The 20,178-nt window shown below is 44.5% G+C and overlaps 1 protein-coding gene across 8 annotated transcripts in view; it reads left to right on the forward strand.

Moving 5' to 3' along the window:
• Nucleotides 1-20,178, forward strand: part of PHF14 (PHD finger protein 14) — a 228,419-nt gene that overhangs the window by 94,659 nt on the left and 113,582 nt on the right. For 4 of the 8 annotated variants that reach the window (XR_005778875.1, XM_040431267.1, XM_040431268.1 and 1 more), the window contains 4 exons: nucleotides 7,878-8,021; nucleotides 10,519-10,638; nucleotides 17,107-17,163; nucleotides 17,266-17,390. Coding sequence is in view for 7 of the 8 variants with exons in the window: in XM_040431267.1 (XP_040287201.1) it covers nucleotides 7,878-8,021; nucleotides 10,519-10,638; nucleotides 17,107-17,163; nucleotides 17,266-17,390 (446 nt within the window). In the remaining variant the exon portion in view is untranslated. The remainder of the gene's footprint in view (nucleotides 1-7,877; nucleotides 8,022-10,518; nucleotides 10,639-17,106; nucleotides 17,164-17,265; nucleotides 17,391-20,178) is intronic. The other 4 variants (XM_040431269.1, XM_040431270.1, XM_040431272.1 and 1 more) reach the window with 2 other exon arrangements.

Consider the following 20,178-nt stretch of genomic DNA (forward strand, 5'->3'; position numbering starts at 1 on the left):
CATAAAACAACTGGGTGAATTCACGGTTTTCAAAATTGGGATCTTTTTCAGCTAAGCTATTAGCATTTTTAAGGACGGACAAAAATTCCCTGGGACTTTGATTTGGCCCGCATTTCAGTGTAAACATGGCCCTCCTGGCAGCAGTAGCTGACTTATAGGGACCAAACTCAGTCTTGGGGCTCGTTCACACGAACATGTGAGGCCCGTGCCCATGCTGTGGACCGCAAATTGCGGTCTGCAATGCACGGGCACCTTCCGTGGGACAGGTGCATGGGGATCGCAGACCCATTCACTTGAATGGGTCCGCGATCCCTCTGTTTCGCAAAAAGATAGAGCATGTTCTATCTTTTTGCGTTGTGGAGGCACGGAACCCCAGAAAGCACTTCGTAGTGTTCCGTTCCATGCTTCCGTTCCGCACCTCCGGATTTGCGGACCCATGGAAATGAATGAATTGATGCGGAATGGCCACGGAACGATGCCCTTGTATTGCGGATAAGCAAATGCGGTTCGCAGTACGGAGACGAGCAGCACACGTTCGTGTGAACGAGCCCTTAATCTCTGACACTACCTCTGACCAAGTATCTTTGCCCATATCTCTGAGGGAATTTAAAAAAATACCGGTGCTTTGGCTCGAATACCCAGGCAATAAATTACATTTTCTGCTTGTCACGTTCTAAGGCCTCATGCACACGACCGTTGTTTTGGTCCGCATCCGAGCCACAGTTTTTGCGGCTCGGATGCAGACCCATTAACTTCAATGGGGCCGAAAAAGATGCGGACAGCACTCCGTGTGCTGTCCGCATCCGTTGCGCCGTAGGCCTGCAAAAAAAAATATAACGTCCTATTCTTGTCCGTTTTGCGGACAAGAATAGGCATTTCTACAATGGGCCACCCACTCCGTTCCGCAAATTGTGGAAGGCACACGGGCGGCTTCCGTTTTTTTGCGGTTCCGCGGTTTGCAGACCGCAAAAAAAAAACTGAACGGTCGTGTGCATGTAGTCTAAATGTAAAGTTTTCATTGCCTCTTCATAAGTTTCTACACGATTGATTATGGAGGCGGATCCCTTTTTGGGGAATTGACCCACAGTTTCTTTTAGAAACGTAATCACTTTGGTTGTATCAATCATAGGCTGATGTGGGTTTTAACTTAGGAATAGAACATTCTCTCAGGGACATTAGTTCTTCTCCTTCAGAGGGGCCACCATATTCACTTTCTGCCTCTGACCTCCATATTGAATGTCTAACTTTCACTTTACTGGCAGACTCTTCCTGTCTATACGGCAAATGTGTTACCTCCTGGTTATCTATCTCGTTCTGTAACTTTTTATTGTCATTACACAACTTCTCGCATTCTTTTTCTAATTCTGATTTTAATTGTTGACATCCTGCCAATTCTCTAGAGACTTGATCCCAAATCTCTTTCCAGAGTTCTGATCATCTCACTGTTCTGAATATCTCTTTTTTTCGAATTCTGATTATTTAGCAGACAATTAAGCGAATTCATCAGAAACCGTGGCGGCCTTAAATTCAATCTCACTTATTTCTTTCTGTACCTGATCAATCTTCTCAGCCTGTTGTTCATTTTTAAATTTTGCCTTCTCTAATCGTTTTGCAAATTCACAAATCACAAGCATAAATTCAGGCCAAGATCGAAGGATCTTCGCATCCTTGTCCTTTTTGTGTTCAGCTTGAGCTATGCTACAGATATAATCCGCAAACCTGGATTCCTTAGCCCAAATATCATCAGGATATCTTGTAACTGTCCTTTCCAGAATAGTCCCCCAGACTTTTAAATCCTCTTTGATCTCTAATCTATCTTGAATATGCAGTAATACTTGATCTTTCATTGTTGCTTGCCTTTCTTTGTTATGCATATCGGGCTTTGCTTCTGCACCAGCCTGCAAGGCCTTGCTTGTCTCACCATTGCCTTCAGACATTTTTCACTTTTTGCACTACAATTACCACAATAACATTATCAAATATATATTTTCCACCCCAAATCTTTGTGTCAACTAGGCGGATCTCGGTGGGACCTCCAATTATGTCGGAATATTTATGCTGTCTCCGATTAACAGTCTATATTATTTTATGTGAATAAATTAGAATCTGTAAAGGAGGGGATTCTGACCCATTATTATAAATACCAAGCTAAAGAGAGCTCGCGATCTGCCCTAAGTTAGACGACAAAAAGAAGGCAGTGGTAAATCAAAAAATATATTTATTAAAGGGTTTCTGTCATCAGAAGTAACGTTATGTAGCTGACTGACATTAGCGATGTGCTAATGTCAGCAGGACATAACAGTATGCTTTATAACTACTGGTCGGATGCGGACCAGCATGCTAATGAGCCTCTAGGTGCTATTAGGGTGTTGCTTCAGCACCTAGAGGCTCGGTCAAATCACCCTTTGGCACGCCCATGTACAATTGATTGACTTTCGAGTTCTCCTCAGGCGCAGTAAGTGAAGGACGCGCTCCTGCTGCCGACTTCACTCACTGCGCCTGCGCCAAATACTAAACGGGCGGCGCAGGCGCGGGATTTACGGGACGATGAGAACTCGAAAGTCAATCAAGTGTACATGGGCGTGCCAAAGGGTGAGTTCCTACAGTGTACAAGCATGACCACCACTGTTGGATTGTAGGGTGGTCGTAACCTTGGAAACAAGTAATGTATAATGTGATGGAAAAATGAAATCTAGCCAGGAAAGTAAGCAATATGGACAGTCACAATGCATTAGCAAGTGCCTTGTATTAACTTGTATTAAGTACTATGTAGTACTGTAGAGCCTATGGAAGATGTCCATAAAATACAAACTGACTTGAACACTCTGAGTGATTGGGCAACTTGGCAAATGAGGTTCAATGAGGATAAATGCAAAGTTCTGCATCTTGGTCGTAAAAATCTCTGTGCTTCATATGTCCTAGGGGATGTAACACTGGGAGAGTCACTTATAGAGAAGGATTTGGGTGTCCTTGTAGATCATAGATTGAATAACAGCATACAATGTCAATCAGCTGCTTCTTAGGCCACCAGGATATTATCATGCATTAGAGGCATGGACTCACGGGGCAGGGATGTAATTCTACCACTTTACAAAGCGTTGGTGTGGCCTCATCTGGAATACGCAGTCCAGTTCTGGGCACCAGTACATAGAAAGGATGCCCTGGAGCTGGAGAGAGTACAGAGGAGAGCAACTAAACTGATAAGGGGCCCGGAGGGTCTTAGTTATGAAAAAAGATTAAAAGAATGAAATGTATTTAGTCTTTGAGAAGAGACGTCTAAAGGGGGACATGATTAACCTAATATATAAAGCGGAGTTGTATGTATGTGTGCATGTCTGCTTAAGGAATCCGCACCGTCACATTTACTATCTCAAAATTTGGCACACAGGTAGCTCAGGTGTCCGGGGAGGTTTTAGACCGGGTCTCATCTCTCTAGCATGTGCTGTTCCTGAGATATTCCCAAAAAATGCATTAGCCAATAGAAGCCTGACCCTTGTCAGCCAATAGAAGCTCGCAGGCCCTTAGTCTCCACATACACACAGTTTTACACCAGGTTTCCATAACAACCCAGCCATTTTTCTTCACTGCTGTAGGTCAGCTTTAAAGGGGCAGGGCCCTGTGGATGACACTGTTAAGGGAGCGGAATGCTGTGGAAGTCATAGTTCAGGGGGTAGGTAGGGTGGCCACTCAGGCTACCCTCAAAAGACGGATTTAGAAACCCTGACCCAAGGTCCCATTAAGCCACGCCCCCAACCCTGTTAGACCATGCCCCCTCCCACTCGGCAGCTGACAGAGATTGAGAAAATTAAGGTAAAAATCAACTTCTGTCAGCTGCAGGGGTGGGTGGGAGGGTGACTTTCTCCCTGCAGCTCACGCTCAGACAGCACAGTGCTGCTGTCTGAGAGTGAGCTGTTCAAAAGGACATCCCTGTGTCTGTCCAGGTCCTGCGCCAGACGGAGGACAGGGAGTCTGAAAGCTGGACTGTCTGGCCTAAAACTGGACCTCTGGCCACCCTAGGGCAGGCTGCTGTGGAGGTCACAGTTAAGGTGACAGTCCGCTATGGAGGACAGTTAAGGGGCAGATTGCTGTAGAGGCCACTGTTAAGGGTATAGGGTGTTGTGAAAATCACTGATAAGGAGATGGGGTACTGTGGAGGTCACTGATAAAGGGACGGGCAGCTGTGGAGGTCACTGTTAAGGGGGCGGGCTCTGTGGAGGTCTCTCTTAAGGGGGCAAGGAACGGTGAAGGTCACAGTTAAGGGGACGGTACGCTATAGAGGTCAGTGTCAAGGGCGGGGTGCTGTAGAGGTCACTTAAGGGGGCGGGGTGTTATGGAGGTCACATTTTAAGGGAACGGAGCTCTGTGGAGGTTACTGTTAAGGGGGCGGGTTATTGTGGAAATCACTATTAACGAGGCGGGGTACTGTGGATGTCACTAATAAAGGTGCGGCCACTGTGGAGGTTACGGTTAAAGGGGAGGGCGCTGTGGATGTTACTCTTGAGGGGGCAGGCCGCTGTGGAGGTCACTGTTAAAGGGGCGGGGTACTGTAGATGTCACTATTGTATTGGATACTGTCGATATCTTTTAACGACACACACAAACATTAAAGGGATTATCCGATTTCAGAAACATCCCCCCCCCCCCCATGTGCGAGACCCTAACGTCACCCGTGATGCTAAGGAGGTTCGTCCCCGTCTGCCATTGGCTGACTCCGGATGTTTTCATTGGTGTGCAGGGAGAAGCAGCAACGGCGGTGCGGGGACGAGGAGCAAGTATATTACCTGTGAGGGGCCCGACACATGGGGGAGATGTTTCTGAAATCAGATAACCCCTTTAAATGAAATAGATGAAATATACCCGTGCGCAGTCGGGTCCTTCTGCTAGTACAAATACTGTATATAAATGGGCCGTACAAAAAAATACTGTGAAAAACTGTTCAAAAGACCAAGGGGCACTGCCTCCGACTGGAGAAGAAAAAGTTTAGTGTCCAGAAGCGTCAAAGCTTTAATGTAAGAGCTGTAAATCTGTGAAACCGTCACCTCCGGACGTGGTCACAGCAGGAACAGTGGGTACTAAAAGGTTTAGACGAATTCTTAAAAATAAATGTCATTTCTCGCTCCTCTATTTCTAACATTCATGTCCCTTACTTATTCCTTGATCGACTTGTATCTTTTTTTCCAACTGTTTTTACTATTTACATTAACTATGCAAAAATCAAGTAACAATAGGATGAAACAGATTTTGGAACATGACAGCTGGAGATGACTGGGATCTACATTTACTAGACTTTTTGATGGACATGCCCTTCAAATTCTACAGCGCACATATCACATAATTGTCCTGTGGAGTGTATTATTATTTCTTCTTTTTGCTTGTGTCGTTAGGTTGCTGTTATTGGAATTAAATAACCAGTGCTCCATGAAATGCTTTTTAACCTTCTTTTTTTCCTCCCCCGTGTCCTGTTTTCACACTTTCTGAAAATGCCAATAATCCTAGACGCTACGCATGGTGCACCGACTCTAGCGATGTTCAACTTTCATCCCGCCACCCGCTCTGGTCTTTAAGTGCAGATTGTACCTTCTGATGCATGTTGACTCAATTCCCGGCCTCATTGATTTGATCTTTTTTTTTTTCTCCTCTTCTTTCCCCTCTGCTTTCCTTTGCTCCGAGATAAACCTTGAAGAGCATCTTGTAAAGAGGACACAGCGCCTCTAATAGCTTCTGTTATAATGAATTTAGGAAGGGGAGGGTCACTTATCGGCGAGCTTTATAGATCAAGAGGGCTCGTTTGTACAAAGACATGAAAGGTCACGGGGATTATGGGAAAATCAGATACTTGTAGCTTTCAGCTTTGGAAATCATTACTTTTTTTTTTTTTTTTTCTTTAACGCTCTTCTCCTTGCTTCAAAATGCTTCATCACTGCTTGAGTGAGATGTGTTTTCCCTAAGAGGAACTCGGTATTAGGTTTTTTAGGGTATTTAAGGGGCAATCGTAAAAATTTGATACAAGTGGCTATCAGGTCTGTGGCGGTCTGACTTCGAGCACCGATCAGCTGCTTTGACGGGCTACTGTGCTGTGAAATAGCACAGCTCCATACACTGGGTAGTGGCCAAGAGGGGTACTGCAGGTCTGCTCAGATTTTGGTGAAGCACTGCAGTACCATTTATGGCCACTGCATACTCTGTGTGGCGCTGTGCACTTCCGGTGACTTTTCTGCAGCACAGCAGCCCCTTCAAAAGGCAGTTTGGCACATTGATAACCTAACATTAGAATAGATCACTATGTACTTAAAGCGACCTTCCAAAAAAAAAAACATTAACTGGGGAGTATGCAGAACACTTACATGGTGACCTTCTTTCATTTTTCTTAGCTGCGATCCGTCAAGTCCCAGCCTTCTCTTAGCGTCATCTGCTTGTCAGACTCACGCTGTGCATCGGTAGGCCAGAACACGTCCTACTTGTCCAGCCCTGTTCTTGGATTGGCCAGAACTGTTCACATGATCCAATCCAAAGGGCAGCAGGGTAATGTCTTGGGCTACCAAATGCACAGTTCGCATCAGGTAGTCTGAGAACTGGTGCAGCCATGATCTCGGGTGGCAGAAGAGGTGCCTGGGAATGGACAGATCTGCAGCTAAAAAAGGAGGTCCCCGGGAGAGTGTCATGTGCCAGCCCAATCTACTTGCACACCCCCTGCAATCAGCATGTGAATTAGCAGGCGCAAGGGCCAGTTGGTTAGCCTAAAGTGGGCATGAAGGAGTTAATGTGGACCGTCATGTGGATTGACACACACTTATCAATGTACAATTTTTGCAAAGCCCCTGTGTATAGGGCTACATGCACGCGAACGTTGTTTGTTTCCGTGTACGTTCCGTTTTTTTTTGCGGATAGGATGCGGACCCATTTATTTCAGTGGGTCAGCAAACAATTCACACTGCACACCGTGTGCTGCCCGCATCAGTATGTCTGTTCCGTAGTCCCGCAAAAAAAAATAAAAAAATAGAACATGTCCTATTCTTGTCCATTTTAGGCATTGTTACAATAGGTCCACACACAAAAGAAAAAAAACGGATCTGCAATTTGCGGACCGCAAAACGCATACGGTCATGTGTATGCAGCCTAAGGCCCTCATGCACACGACCGTTGTTTTTGGTCCGCATTCCCCCAATCTCCCATCAACCTGGAGAGACAGCCTCTGCAACCATGAGCAGAATGAACAGAGAAATGGCCGTGCATGGATTCAAGTGGCCTATGTAGGTGACGGGTCGCCAGTATTAAGAGATTCGTGGACATACACAGCTCTCTCTCCATTCAATCAGCAGCTGCCATACCAGGAGAATCGCCGGACAGGATACACGTTTTTGGGAACATTATGACCCCCCCCCCACACTCCTAAAACCTTATAATAATTTATGCCATGCACATTTAAGGGCCCGAGATAGAACTCCTTTAAAGAGCACCTGTCGGCAGGATCAACCCTATTAAGCCAGGCATACTGCCTGGTAGGGTTAATCGTACTTATTAAAACAATACTTTTCTTGTGAAAATCGGTTGCTGTGCTCCAGAGAAAAAAGACTTTTATTCTTTACACAAATGAGGACTTCATTGTGCTGAGGGGTGTGGCCTATAGTGGGAACCTAAGAGGGCGAGGTCACGCCCCTCAGGGCACTGAAGCTCTCTTTCTTTTTTTTTTTCCTCTGGAAGGCCACAGCTGATTTTCACAGGACGGGTATCATTTTAATCAGCAGGGTGAGCCCTTTCAGACGATATGCTTGGTTTAATAGAGTTGATCCTGCTGGCAGGTGCCCTTTAAGAGTAAGGGCATTGACGCAAGAGAAGGTTTTGCTAAATCCGTTTGTGTTTCCTCCTGTATCTTTCAGAGACATTGCTTTAGAGGAAGGCGGAAAAGCGCTCAGTTACAATATGAACTTTCAGAGGATCTAAAGAAGGAGAAGGTACCAGCAGAGACCGCCAAGCAAGCAGAGATCCTTCCTGAGCAGGCGCCGAGGAGTGAGATTTTGTCGGTAATGTGAATACTTTCACTAATAAGCAGCAACCGGACAGTCTCGGTAAATATTGCATTAGTGGCCGAGATATAGCCATTTGTGCACAGATCTTTGTCTTACGGAGCTCATTAGCAAAGAGCTTCTTGGCCTTTTAACTCAGGTTAAAGAGTGTTTTCTCATCTTATACCAGGATCCACTATTGAATGCCACCACTTTAGGATCAGTGGGGGGGGTCTGACTTCTGGGACCCCCACTGATACATTGTAAGCTTCCACTTAGACTCATAATGCCCAATTTGCAGATGTTTGGTCGCTTTGCATCCCAAAAAGGACTGAAAAACAAGGATCAAAACGTAATACATACCCCAAAATCATACCAATATTACTACACCTCGTCCCGCAAAAACCTAAAATAGAGCAAGAAGCCCTGACAGCTTTGTAGACGGAAATATAAAAAAAGTCATGAGTGTCAGAATCTGGGCGTGCAAAGAACATTTACTTTCAAAGTCGTTTTAATTTTTTTTTTTAAGTATTAAAACATAACAAAAACATCACCTATGGACGCATGTGGTCTAATTTATTATTGCTGTAATTGTACTGACCCGCAGAATAAAAGTATAGTGAACCCTTCACTCCCGTTTTGGCTATATGAAAAGTAAAACGTCATTGCTTTTGGAAGCTGGGAGGAGAGAACAAAACAAAGAAAAATTAAATAAATGAAAAATGGTCTTGTCAGGAAGGGGTTAAAGGGGTTCTCCTGGATTTTCATAATGATGACCTATCCTCAGGATAAATCATCAATGTGAGTTAAGCGGGGTTCCAACTCCTGTTTGAGGAGGCTTTGGTGGTCCGGTGAGCAGCACGGCCTCCTCGCAGCACATCGCCGCGCTTGGTATCGCTGCTCGGCCCATTCCCTTGACTGACGAAGGTGAGGTCATATGGCCTAATAAGAGGGCTAAGTGCTCCCAGAGCCACAGCCTCTTCATGCAGCCATCGGCAGGGGTGCTGAGAGTTGGAGCCCCACTAATATCATATTGATCCGCAGGATAGGCCATCAATATCCCATAAAACCCCTTTAAGCTTTTTTTATTTATCGTAATTCCAGCCCACCAATGACAGTGAGCCAGGCTTTATAGTAATCAAGGGGTTAACAGGGGTCCATGTGTAAATGACTGGACACCACTTTCATCAAAACTATGCCACCCTCCCCCTTCCCAAATGGTTTGTGAGTGACCATCAGGCTCCTAACAATGTTGTGGCTTCTCCTTCTCTATGACTACCTTGTCCAGAGCTCTGGAGAAAGTTTCGATGAAAGCCGCAAGGAGTGAGCGCATGCACTAAAACGTGCTTTCAGTGATTGTCTGACAAATCTCGATGGGTATGCACCTCAGTGTGTAAATACAATTTTTTTGAAAAATCTAATCTTAAAAATGGGTGCTTTATGCAGTTTATTAGCTTTATTCACTTGTAGGCTGCACACTTTATTTCATTATGGAGCAGAGTACTACTACAGCCCTTTACTTCCTTCCCGCCGACGTCTTCTGCAGAAGAAGATAGATTAAAGAAACGGATAAAGAGAGATAAAATAATTGGTGTGTCCTGCCCATAGAGGGAATTACAAGCAGTTGGTGTGTTTTGTTGAGAGAACCTGCTGACTAATAAAGTCTGGTGATTACAGCAGCCTCTGCAGGGTTTAGAAGTGTACTGCGTGGGAGTGGCAATAGCAGTGTTTACTAGCAGGCTTGCAGCTCCGGTACACGGCAGACAATGACGACAAAGTAATTTTGTGTATTTGGACAGAGAAGTCTTCAGCACAAATGACTAAGGTTTGAAGGGGAAGGCTTCAAACCATCCTCAGATAAGCAAGGATAAGCCAGCTGTCCGAAACGTGTAGGCATTGTTTGGATCTTTTTGCAACGACTTATGTATTTTTTTTTTAAATAAACTCTGATTTATGGATTATGAGATGCTGGACTATTTTCCACTTTAGTTTTGTACTTTTACAAGCGGAGTCCGTGCAGCACGGATCCAGGGAGCACAAGGAATGGTGGGCTGGCTACTAACTTATTTAGCTAAAGTACTAACTTTTTTTTTTCCCCCATGGACCACAAAAACCAAACCTAAAGTCTGAATAATAAATTCTATCAGTCAGAGATTGAAACTCTCTCGTACTTGCTCTTCTGGCTTCTTACCTCCCAGGTCCTTCACATGAACCCGGCGCTTGTGCTGAGCTATGAATTGTGTTGTCTGTTCTGGATGTGCTTGTATAAATCCTTCCAAAAATAAAAAATCTAAGTTCCCAATCAGCGGCTATTATGCTGCCGTTCTTCTGCTGCATGCTCTAATAAATAGATTGTGGTCGCTGCTCAATGAAAACCTTCTTCTTCGTTGATTTATTTGTCATTTTTGCTGCAGTCAGGATTTTACTTGACAATTTAGTTTACGATATTTATGTTTTTGTAACTTTTTGTATGTTTTTTTTTTTCCTCCCCCCCCCTTTCTGTGTTACATCTCAGTTTGGCAAAGCGAAGCTTATGCGAAAGACCACCTCTGTGACCAGATTTCGATTCCATCACGTATTATGCATTTTGTGTGAAGACCACCCCTCTAGAAGACCACAATTTAATGCAAATTGGGTGAGGGGGGGGGGGGGGTATTTAATCATAAGGGAATCCTAAGATTGGGATGATCTCGTAGCCCCTACTGTAGGAGTTCATTTTTGAAATATCATCAAAAGTATTTATTGAAATCAGTGGTCCAGCCGTTACGGTCGAAGCTAAACCGGGCCACTTTTCCCTTCAAATCGGGGGATCCAAAACGGCTTTATATAAACATACAGAGCTCTTATAAGTATCTATACAATAGACAGTAAATGTCTAGATAAATTAGGGGAACCTATAGGTTTTCCTTACCCCATGACATGAAAAAAATATTTTTCCACCCTAGTGGTCAGAAAGGCCAAAGGTAATGTCTCTGGGACGTCCATACCCTCAGGATAGGTTAATATCCGATCGAGGGGGGGTCCAACTCCCGGCCAAGGCTGCGGCACTCCGGAGCCACAGCCTCTTCCTGGTCACTTGGCGTATTTGCAGCTAAGTCCAATTCATGTGAATGGGCCCTCGCTGCAATTCCAGCCACAGCCACTTTACAGTAGACAGCTCTGTGTTTGGTAAGCTGCGAGGAGGCCGCAACACTGGTCGCAAGCATCGCAGCCTTTTCATACAGCCGATCCACCAATCCCGAGGTTAGGGCAATAAGGGGTATTAATATCCTGGAAAATCCCTTTACGTTTATTCAAGGGATTAAAAAGAAATGGCTGTCACCAAAAACAGGACCACTTGCGTCCATAGGTGATGTCTGATATTGCAGCTCGCCACCATTCACTTCAAAGGAGCTGAGCTGTAATACCAGACTCAACCCATGGACAGGTGAGGCGCTGTATCTGAAAAAAAAATACATGTTTTTCTAATCTTGTGCAAGCTTTTCAGGGGGTAATAGTAGGAACTTGGGTTTTGAGCAGTGAATGTGTTAATACCAACTTTAAAGGAGTTGTCCGGACTCTTACTATTGATGACCTATCCTCAAGATAGGTCATCAATATCAGATCGGCGGGGGTCCGACACCCAGCACCCCCGCCGATCAGCTGTATGAGGAGACTGCACACGCAGTGCGCACATGCCTTCTCCCTGTCACAGCTCGGGCGTGTCAGTTCTGCTGCAGTTCTCTCCCCGTCACAGATTAGGGGCATGTTCTCTCCCTATCACAACTCAGGGAGTGTGTCCTTACTCGCAGCTCAGAGGGCATGTCCATTCGGCTGCAGCTCTCTCCCTATCACAGCTCAGGGGTCATGTCTTTTCTGCAGAAGCTCTCTCCCTATCGCAGCTCAGGGGTCATGTCTTTTCTACAGCAGCTCTCTCCCTATCGCAGCTCAGGGGTCATATGCTTTCTGCTGCACCCCTCTCTCCATCACAGCTCAGGGACGTGTCCGTTCACCTGCAGCTCTTTGGAACGGTCACAGTTTCTTACAGTGGATACAGCAAGTGCCAGTTGATAGATGAACTGAGCATGTGCGACCTCGGGTAGACAGAGAATTAACTAAAAGAACAAGCAGCAAGTGGCGCTATGCAGATACATTTTTTTGAATGTCAGTGGTTATGCTAAATTTTTAATTCAACATTTTCGCCCAATAAGACACACCTAACTTTTAGACTAGGACAATAAGAAAAATTATTTTTCAGTAGACCTCAGATCAGACCAGCAATCAGACCCCCAAGGTTAATAAGAGCCTCAATAAAACCTCAGATCAGACCCCCAATGTTAATAAGACCCCAATAAGACCTAAACTCAGACCTCAGCTTAGACCCCAATGTGAGTGACCCCCAATCGGACCTCAAATAAGAGCCCCAATATAAATAAGACCTCAGATCAGGCCTCAGATCAGACCCCCCCCAGGCCTCAGATCAGACCCCCCCCAGGCCTCAGATCAGACCCCCCCCAGGCCTCAGATCAGACCCCTCCAGGCCTCAGATCAGACCCCCCCCCAGGCCTCAGATCAAACCCCCTAGGCCTCAGATCAGACCCCCCCCCCCGGCCTCAGATCAGACCCCCCCCCCCCCCCCCCGGCCTCAGATCAGACCCCCCCCCCCGGCCTCAGATCAGACCCCCCCCCCGGCCTCAGATCAGACCCCCCCCCCGGCCTCAGATCAGACCCCCCCCCCCCAGGCCTCAGATCAGACCCCCCCCAGGCCTCAGATCAGACCCCCCCCAGGCCTCAGATCAGACTCCCCCCAGGCCTCACATTAGACCCCCCCCAGGCCTCAGATCAGACCCCCCCCCAGGCCTCAGATCAGACCCCGCCCCCCAGGTCTCAGATCAGAACCCCCCCCCCCAGGCCTCAGATCAGACCCCCCCCAGGCCTCAGATAAGCCCTCATGCCTTAGATCAGCCTCAGATCACATAAAATAAAAAATCCACTGACCTCTCCTGCTCCGGACGCCACCGCTCCTCGCCTCCAGCGCTTTCCTGCTGTTGACTGTGCTGTGACCCGACACGCAGAGCGTGAGGTCACAGAGCGCCCTCACGCTGTACACCGCCACAGCCCAGCCGACGGCAGAGGAGCAGGATACAGAGCCCGGGGACCGCTGCATTCACTGTAATTAGGAAAGAATCCAGATCCAGGTGCAGGTTTAAAAAAATCTAGATTTCTTTGTTGGGCGACCCCTTTATAGGAGGAAGTCGTTAACTTCTCAGTGTGAACATGGAGATAGCTGAGATATACAGGGGTGCAACATGGAAGCATTATTATAGACCCTGAGAATGGTTTTGTTTGAGCCTCTCGTTTCGGCGCACACCTACCATTCCGTATTTTTGTAACAGAAACATAAAGTTCTGATAAGTAATTAAGTTCTTCCATAGAAAACCGTCCTTTAGTCTCCCCCTCGCCTAACGCGGCCTCCGCCATGAACACGACATCATTTCCACTCCGCTCAGGAATCTGATTTATAGCAGGACCACGAGGATCTGAACTGTAATTAAATTAAGTTTGAAGCCACTTTCTGCTTTCTCTTCGTATATTCGCTGCATTTTTTTTTATGTCGCCGCCAAATATTAAGTATTTTATTTTTTTATTTTTTTTCAACTCTGCCTCAAATGTAATAAGTTTTAATCCCCAACAATCTTCTTTCGTTTTTATGGACTCTCTTTACTGGATGTAAGATGCCGTGTTTAAAGCCCTTGAAGGCTTGAAAATAAATTAAATGAAATCATTATTTTCCGGCCGTGTTATGACGCAGGATTCATTTAGGATAACCTGCCGAAAGCTTTCCCAATGAATGTCTCCTTTTTCATAGTTGCCGGTTCCTTTGCAACCTTGTTTCCCAGGTTGTGTTATGATAACCCCCACCATCTCTGGTGTCATGCACAGTCCACCCTGCGTTGGAAATTTCCTCCCGAATCTGTATGAGCGGTCATTCCTTTTTTACAGGTTTCCTGGAAAACAAGTCTGTGTAACATGGAGGGGCAGTCTGCTGTACAGCGCTTCCTGTACAGTTAAAGGGCATCTGTCAGCAGTTTTGTACCTATGACACTGGCTGACCTGCTGCATGTGCACTTGGCAGCTGAAGACATCTGTGTTGGTCCCTTGTTCATATGTGCCCACATTGCTGATAAAAATGATGATTTTGTATATGCAAATGAGTCTCTGTGCAACGGGGGCGTTCCCTTTACGCCTAGAAGCTCCACTTTTTCTGCACTTTGATTGACTTTAGGAGAAGTTAGGGCCAGGAGTGGTCACATTTTCATTGCGTGGTTCTGTCAATCGGGGTGCAGAGGGCGCGGCAGTTGCAGAGTCTCTAGGAGTAAGTTGCTCCTAGAGGCTCATTCGCATATAATAAAACATCATTTTTCTCAGCAATGCGGGCACATATGAACATGGGACGAACACAGATGCCTTCAGCTGCCAAGCGCACTTGTAAAGCAACTTTCACATCTGCGTTTTTGCCGTCTGGTTTTGAGATCCGGCAGGGGATCTCAAAAAAGGGGATCTCCCAGTAAAACGCATCCGTTTGAATAATACAAACCGATGCACCCGTTCAGAATGTATACGGTTGTATTATATCGAAAATGAACATTCTGGATACGGCACTAAAACCATTTTAAGACAATAGGCGCCAGATCCGCTTTTTTGTGTCTGAATAAAACTGATCTGGCACCATTGACTTACATGGTTTTTCGTGCCGGATGTCGTGCATGTTCCGTTTCCCATGTTGCACACAAAAACGCTGCTTGCAGCGGTTATATGTCCGTCATGGGAAAGCAGCAAACCAGAATGGAATGCATTTACAATGAACGGCGACAAAACTGAAGCATTTTCCTGCGTTTTTGAGATCCTCTGCCGGAAAGAAAATGTGGATGTGAAAGTAGTCTTAACAGGTCAGACAGTTTTATAGGCCACATCAGCAGATGTCCTTTGAAGGATGATGTTTTGCCAGACATAGCACTTTATTTAACGGGGTTATCCCATAACTAATGTAATAAATGAAAATCAGACATCATATAGAACATGACAATCTCTTTCTAACAAAGCTAGAACCAGCCCTGGACCTCGCATAGAACCAGACATCTTCACATTTATTGCTCGGCTAGATTTATATCTACAGCTATAGCTACAGCTAAGGGGGCGTGTCCATGCTCTGCCTATCACAGCTCAGGGGGTGTGTCCATGCTCTGCCTATCACAGCTCAGGGGGTGTGTCCATGCTCTGCCTATCACAGCTCAGGGGGTGTGTCCATGCTCTGCCTATCACAGCTCAGGGGGTGTGTCCATGCTCTGCCTATCACAGCTCAGGGGGTGTGTCCATGCTCTGCCTATCACAGCTCAGGAGGCAGTTGAAGGATGAAACTGAGCATGTGCGGCCGTCAAAGTGAACAGGACAAAGAAATAAAAAAAACTAACAGCAGGTGGCGCTTTACAGATACTTTGTATTGAATAACTCACTGGCTATGATAAATTTTTTATTACATGCAAATTACAAAACAAATCAGATACAGGTGCTGGTTTGAAAACTGTAGAATATTTGTTTGTGGGAGAACCCCTTTAAGCACATTTATGGGATCTGTATTAGATAAAATAACACCAACTAAATGCTTCCTCCCCCTACTTCCTGATTAGGGGTGGCATGTTGGTTGAAAGGGAAAACTAGGGGATGAGTAAGAACAGAAAGACCGGAGGTGAGAAATGAGGAATAGTGAGAGAATTAGTGATGGGAATAGAAAAAGAAGGTATTTTAGGGAGAAAAATGGAAAGAAAGTGGAGGAGGGTATAGAGAATGATGGAGATGGGAACATGGAGAGGAATTGAGAGAGATGGGAGGATAGAGAAGAATAAAGAGAGGAATAGAAAGATGGAACCGAGAGAGATGAGAGAAGATAGTGAGAAGAAAATAGAGATGGGGTATGGACAAGGATAGAGGAATGGAAAGAGATTGGAAGATGGAGAAGAACAGAGAGATGGGAGGACAGAGAAGGACAACATGAGGAACAGAGAGAGATGGAAAGATAAAGAAGAACATAAAGAGGAATAGAGAAATGGGAGGATAGAAAAGGAAAGAGAGATGGGGGATAGAAGAGTGGAAGGGATGGGAAAATAAAGAACAGAGATAGATAAAGAGAGGACCCGGGCGATAAAAGAATATGAATAAAGAGACTGGAGGGTAGAGAGGAATAGTTAGATGGAAGGATAGAGGATGAGAGGAATAAAGAGGGATGGGAGAATAGAGAGATGATGGGATAAAGATTGAATAGGAATGGAAAGAGATAGAGATGGGAAGATAGAGAAGAACAGAGGGGTCGAAGGATATAGGAATAGAGAGATGGAAAGCAAGTAAGAGCAATGGAGAGAGAAAGGATGATAGAGAAGGTGGATAGAGAGAGATGGGGGATGGAGAGAGTAATAGAGGATGGGAGGATAGAGAAATAAAGAGATGAAAGGATAGAAATGACAATAGAGAGAGATGGGGAGATAGAGAAGGAGAGAGATGAGATGATGGAGAGAAGTTGGAATAGATAGACTGGAGGGTAGAGAGAGGGAATCGTGAGATATGGGAGGGAGCCAGAATGTTTTGCTAGATCTGGCATTCCGTGGAGGCCCCGATCCTCTGCCAGCGGCGCGGCGGTGTGGATATAGCCGATTACTTTCCTTTTCGCTATCTGGACTCCACTGGTTTTTAGAGGCATTGTTGGAAGGTTTCTAACTCACTGATGGCAAGCAGAGATGCCTCCTCTGGTAGTCTGTGCACTAGGTTAACATCTACACCAGCTTGCAACTGGCATAGATTCCAATAATAATTTATGCAGTTTCTGGTGTAATAATGCTAAAAGTGCTGGGACCAAAGGGCCCACCCTAACCACAACCACTGGCGAGGGCGACCTAAAAATAGCAGTTGCGACTTAAAAAGAAAGTCACAATGACATTTAAAAAGTTGCAGGGTTATGTAACTTTTTAACGCCAGATGTCCTATTGCCCCCAAAGTTCTTAAATGTGCAGAACTTTCATCATCCAGTTCTGTATTTTGATGACGTGTCCTCAAACCTTCATTTTTGTTTCAGAGAACCAGAGGCCAGAAGAGGAAGAGAAGCTACCTGCTTGAAGAAGACAAACCCGAGGTGAGGGTTACAGGTTTATATAAGGAGCCTGTAGAAATCTCCTGCCGCCTTCATGTGGTTCTGTTGTATTCCTCACACTCTGTATCTTTATCGTTTTGTCAGGAACGGATTGGGAGGGAGAGGCGGAGAAGACAACCCATGGCGCTACAAAAAAGGCTTAAATCGGAAGACCCAAGAACCGAATGTGCGTCGTGTAAAGGCATTGGAGACAATGAGAACCTTGTCAGGTACCACATATTTGGTCTTCAGCCCCTGAATCACAAGGTTCCATTATTAGGCAGATACATACACTGTATGGCCAAAAGTATGTGAACCCCTGACCATGACATCTGCAGACACCCCCTTCCAAAACCATGTTAATATGGTTTTGTACTCCTTTTGCGACCACGAGAGGTACTTCATTTCTCCAGGGGACACGTCTCACCTGTTCCAGAGTCCAATGATAACATGCTTTAGGCTCGGCTCATACGGCGATCCTGGGCGCAACTAGTTTAGGAGGGCGACCATTAAAAAAAAGTTTTTTTGTCGATACGGCCATATGAGGAGTTGTTTGTGATGAGTTATGTTTTGATATTTCAATGGAACCATTTTGGTGTACATATAATGTATTGATCAGCTTTAATTCATTTTTTACTGGCTTAGGGACGGGGGGGGGGGGGAGAATGAAAAAATACAATGCAGGCAGTGTTTTGTGTTTTTTTTTCTTTTTCTTTTTTTTTTCTTTTGCCAAAGGCCAAAAAAACCCTCTTGTATTTATTATGCGGACTAGTACCCCACAATATGTATGGGGTTTTTATTAGTCCCTAATAAAAACTGCTTTTATAGAAAAGTTTATTTTTTTTAATTTTTTTGCTGTATTTCAAGACCCATGAGGTTTTTATATTTTTTTGTTTATTAGCTTTTATTCATTTTTGGAGGAGCAGGATTGATCCATGTAAAACTATCGTAATCTTCTTTGTAGCAAATACGTATGTATTTTTATGATAGCATTTTTTTAAAAAGCAAATTAGTTTATAAATAAAAAATTTGAGGGGGTATAAAACTTCAATGTACTTTTTGTCTTAATACATACTATTCCAAATCCATTATATACTGTCAGTATTCTATTGACCGCCTGTGTCATGACCTAATGGGCAGACCAGGACGCCTTTGTAAGGATCCCTGGCTGCCAAGGCAGCCATCCGCACCCCACGAAGTAGACACTAGGAGCCGTTGGACTGACAGGGAGAGCCCCTACACCTTAGATGGCACAGTTGCTATTGACCACGACATCTCAGGGGTCAAACATCTGGGATCGGAGTGACATAATAGTAAGTTGAGATCCCGTGAGCACAGCACGACCCATACTACTAGCAGTATTTGTCTGTGGCTGGGTACTTGATTTTATGATCCTTTTGCAATGGCTGAAACACCTGAATTCAATAATAATGAGGGGGTTCACATACTTTTGTCTATATAAGCAAGTGCATTGAAAACTCCATATGATGATGCATTCAGGGAAACCACTTTTTAGGTATTCTTCCTTTTGCGTCTTTCTTCCATCTGTGGAGCTCCCTCCCCCCTCTCACAGCTGGAGTCTCACAGAGAGGCAGAGAGCCTGCAGCATCATCCCCCCCCCAGCCCCTCTCTTCTGTCTTCTATAAACTTTACTGGAGACCCACTTTTTAGTGAGTACCGGTGAGTAGGCAAAGAGGCACGAGCAATCCTACCCTAATGAGACGTGATACAGACTCTCATGTTGCACTGAATTAAGGCCCATATGACAGGTGCATGATAAATATCAAGATTTATTTCTAATTGATCCTGGTTGTGTTTTGCATTGTAAATTGATCGCTCGTTTCTTTTCATTAACTTTCCCTTTCATCTTACCAAGGGCTTTCTTGGTCGTCTTCTTACCTCCAGGGCCTTATTGACTGGGGTCACTTATTCATTGCCAGGTGAAACCTAGGGGAATACGAGAAGTGTCCATTGGCTGTGTCCTTGTCAGCACTCACTTATTTCCATTGTACTGATGAGATTTGTGTTACTCTGTAATTGATGGGTCAGTCTTCAATACTTGGAAGTCATTTGTGTCTCACATCTGCTCCCGATCACTGGCTATTAATGAATAGCTCTGTGTGATTTAGCACCTTCAGCCTCCTGCTTCAAGGAAACCTCATTTATAGCAGATCCTGTCTGTCAGCTGTATATACTGTACCTACTGTATATACTGTACCTAATGTAATAGATATAATCATGTCTGTAGAGAGGGACAATTTTATAATAGTTATAGCCTTGTACATAGGAGGTAGTATTATAGTAGTTATATTCCTGTACATAGGAGCAGTATTATAGTAGTTATATTCTTGTACATAGAAGCAGTAATATAGTAGTTATATTCTTGTACATAGGAGCACTATTATAGTAGTTATATTCTTGTACATAGGAGGAGTATTATAGTAGTTATATTCTTGTACATAGGAGCAGTATTATAGTAGTTATATTCTTGTACATAGGAGGAGTATTATAGTAGTTATATTCTTGTACATAGGAGCAGTATTATAGTAGTTATATTTCTGTACATAGGAGCAGTATTATAGTAGTTATATTCTTGTACATAGGAGCAGTATTATAGTAGTTATATTCTTGTACATAGGAGCAGTATTATAGTAGTTATATTCTTGTACATAGGAGCAGTATTATAGCTGTTATATTCTTGTACATAGGAGGCAGTATTATAGCAGTTATATTCTTGTACATAGGAGCAGTATTATAGTAGTAATATTCTTGTACATAGGAGGCAGTATTATAGTAGTTATATTCTTGTACATAGGGAGCAGTATTATAGTAGTTATATTCTTGTACATAGGAGCAGTATTATAATAGTTATATACTTGTACATAGGAGCAGTATTATAGTAGTTATATTCTTATACATAGGAGCAGTATTATAGTAGTTATATTCTTGTACATAGGAGCAGTATTATAGTAGTTATATTCTTGTACATAGGAGCAGTATTATAGTAGTTATATTCTT

Source organism: Bufo bufo, chromosome 5, assembly GCF_905171765.1.
Source record: "Bufo bufo chromosome 5, aBufBuf1.1, whole genome shotgun sequence".
NCBI lineage: Eukaryota > Metazoa > Chordata > Amphibia > Anura > Bufonidae > Bufo > Bufo bufo.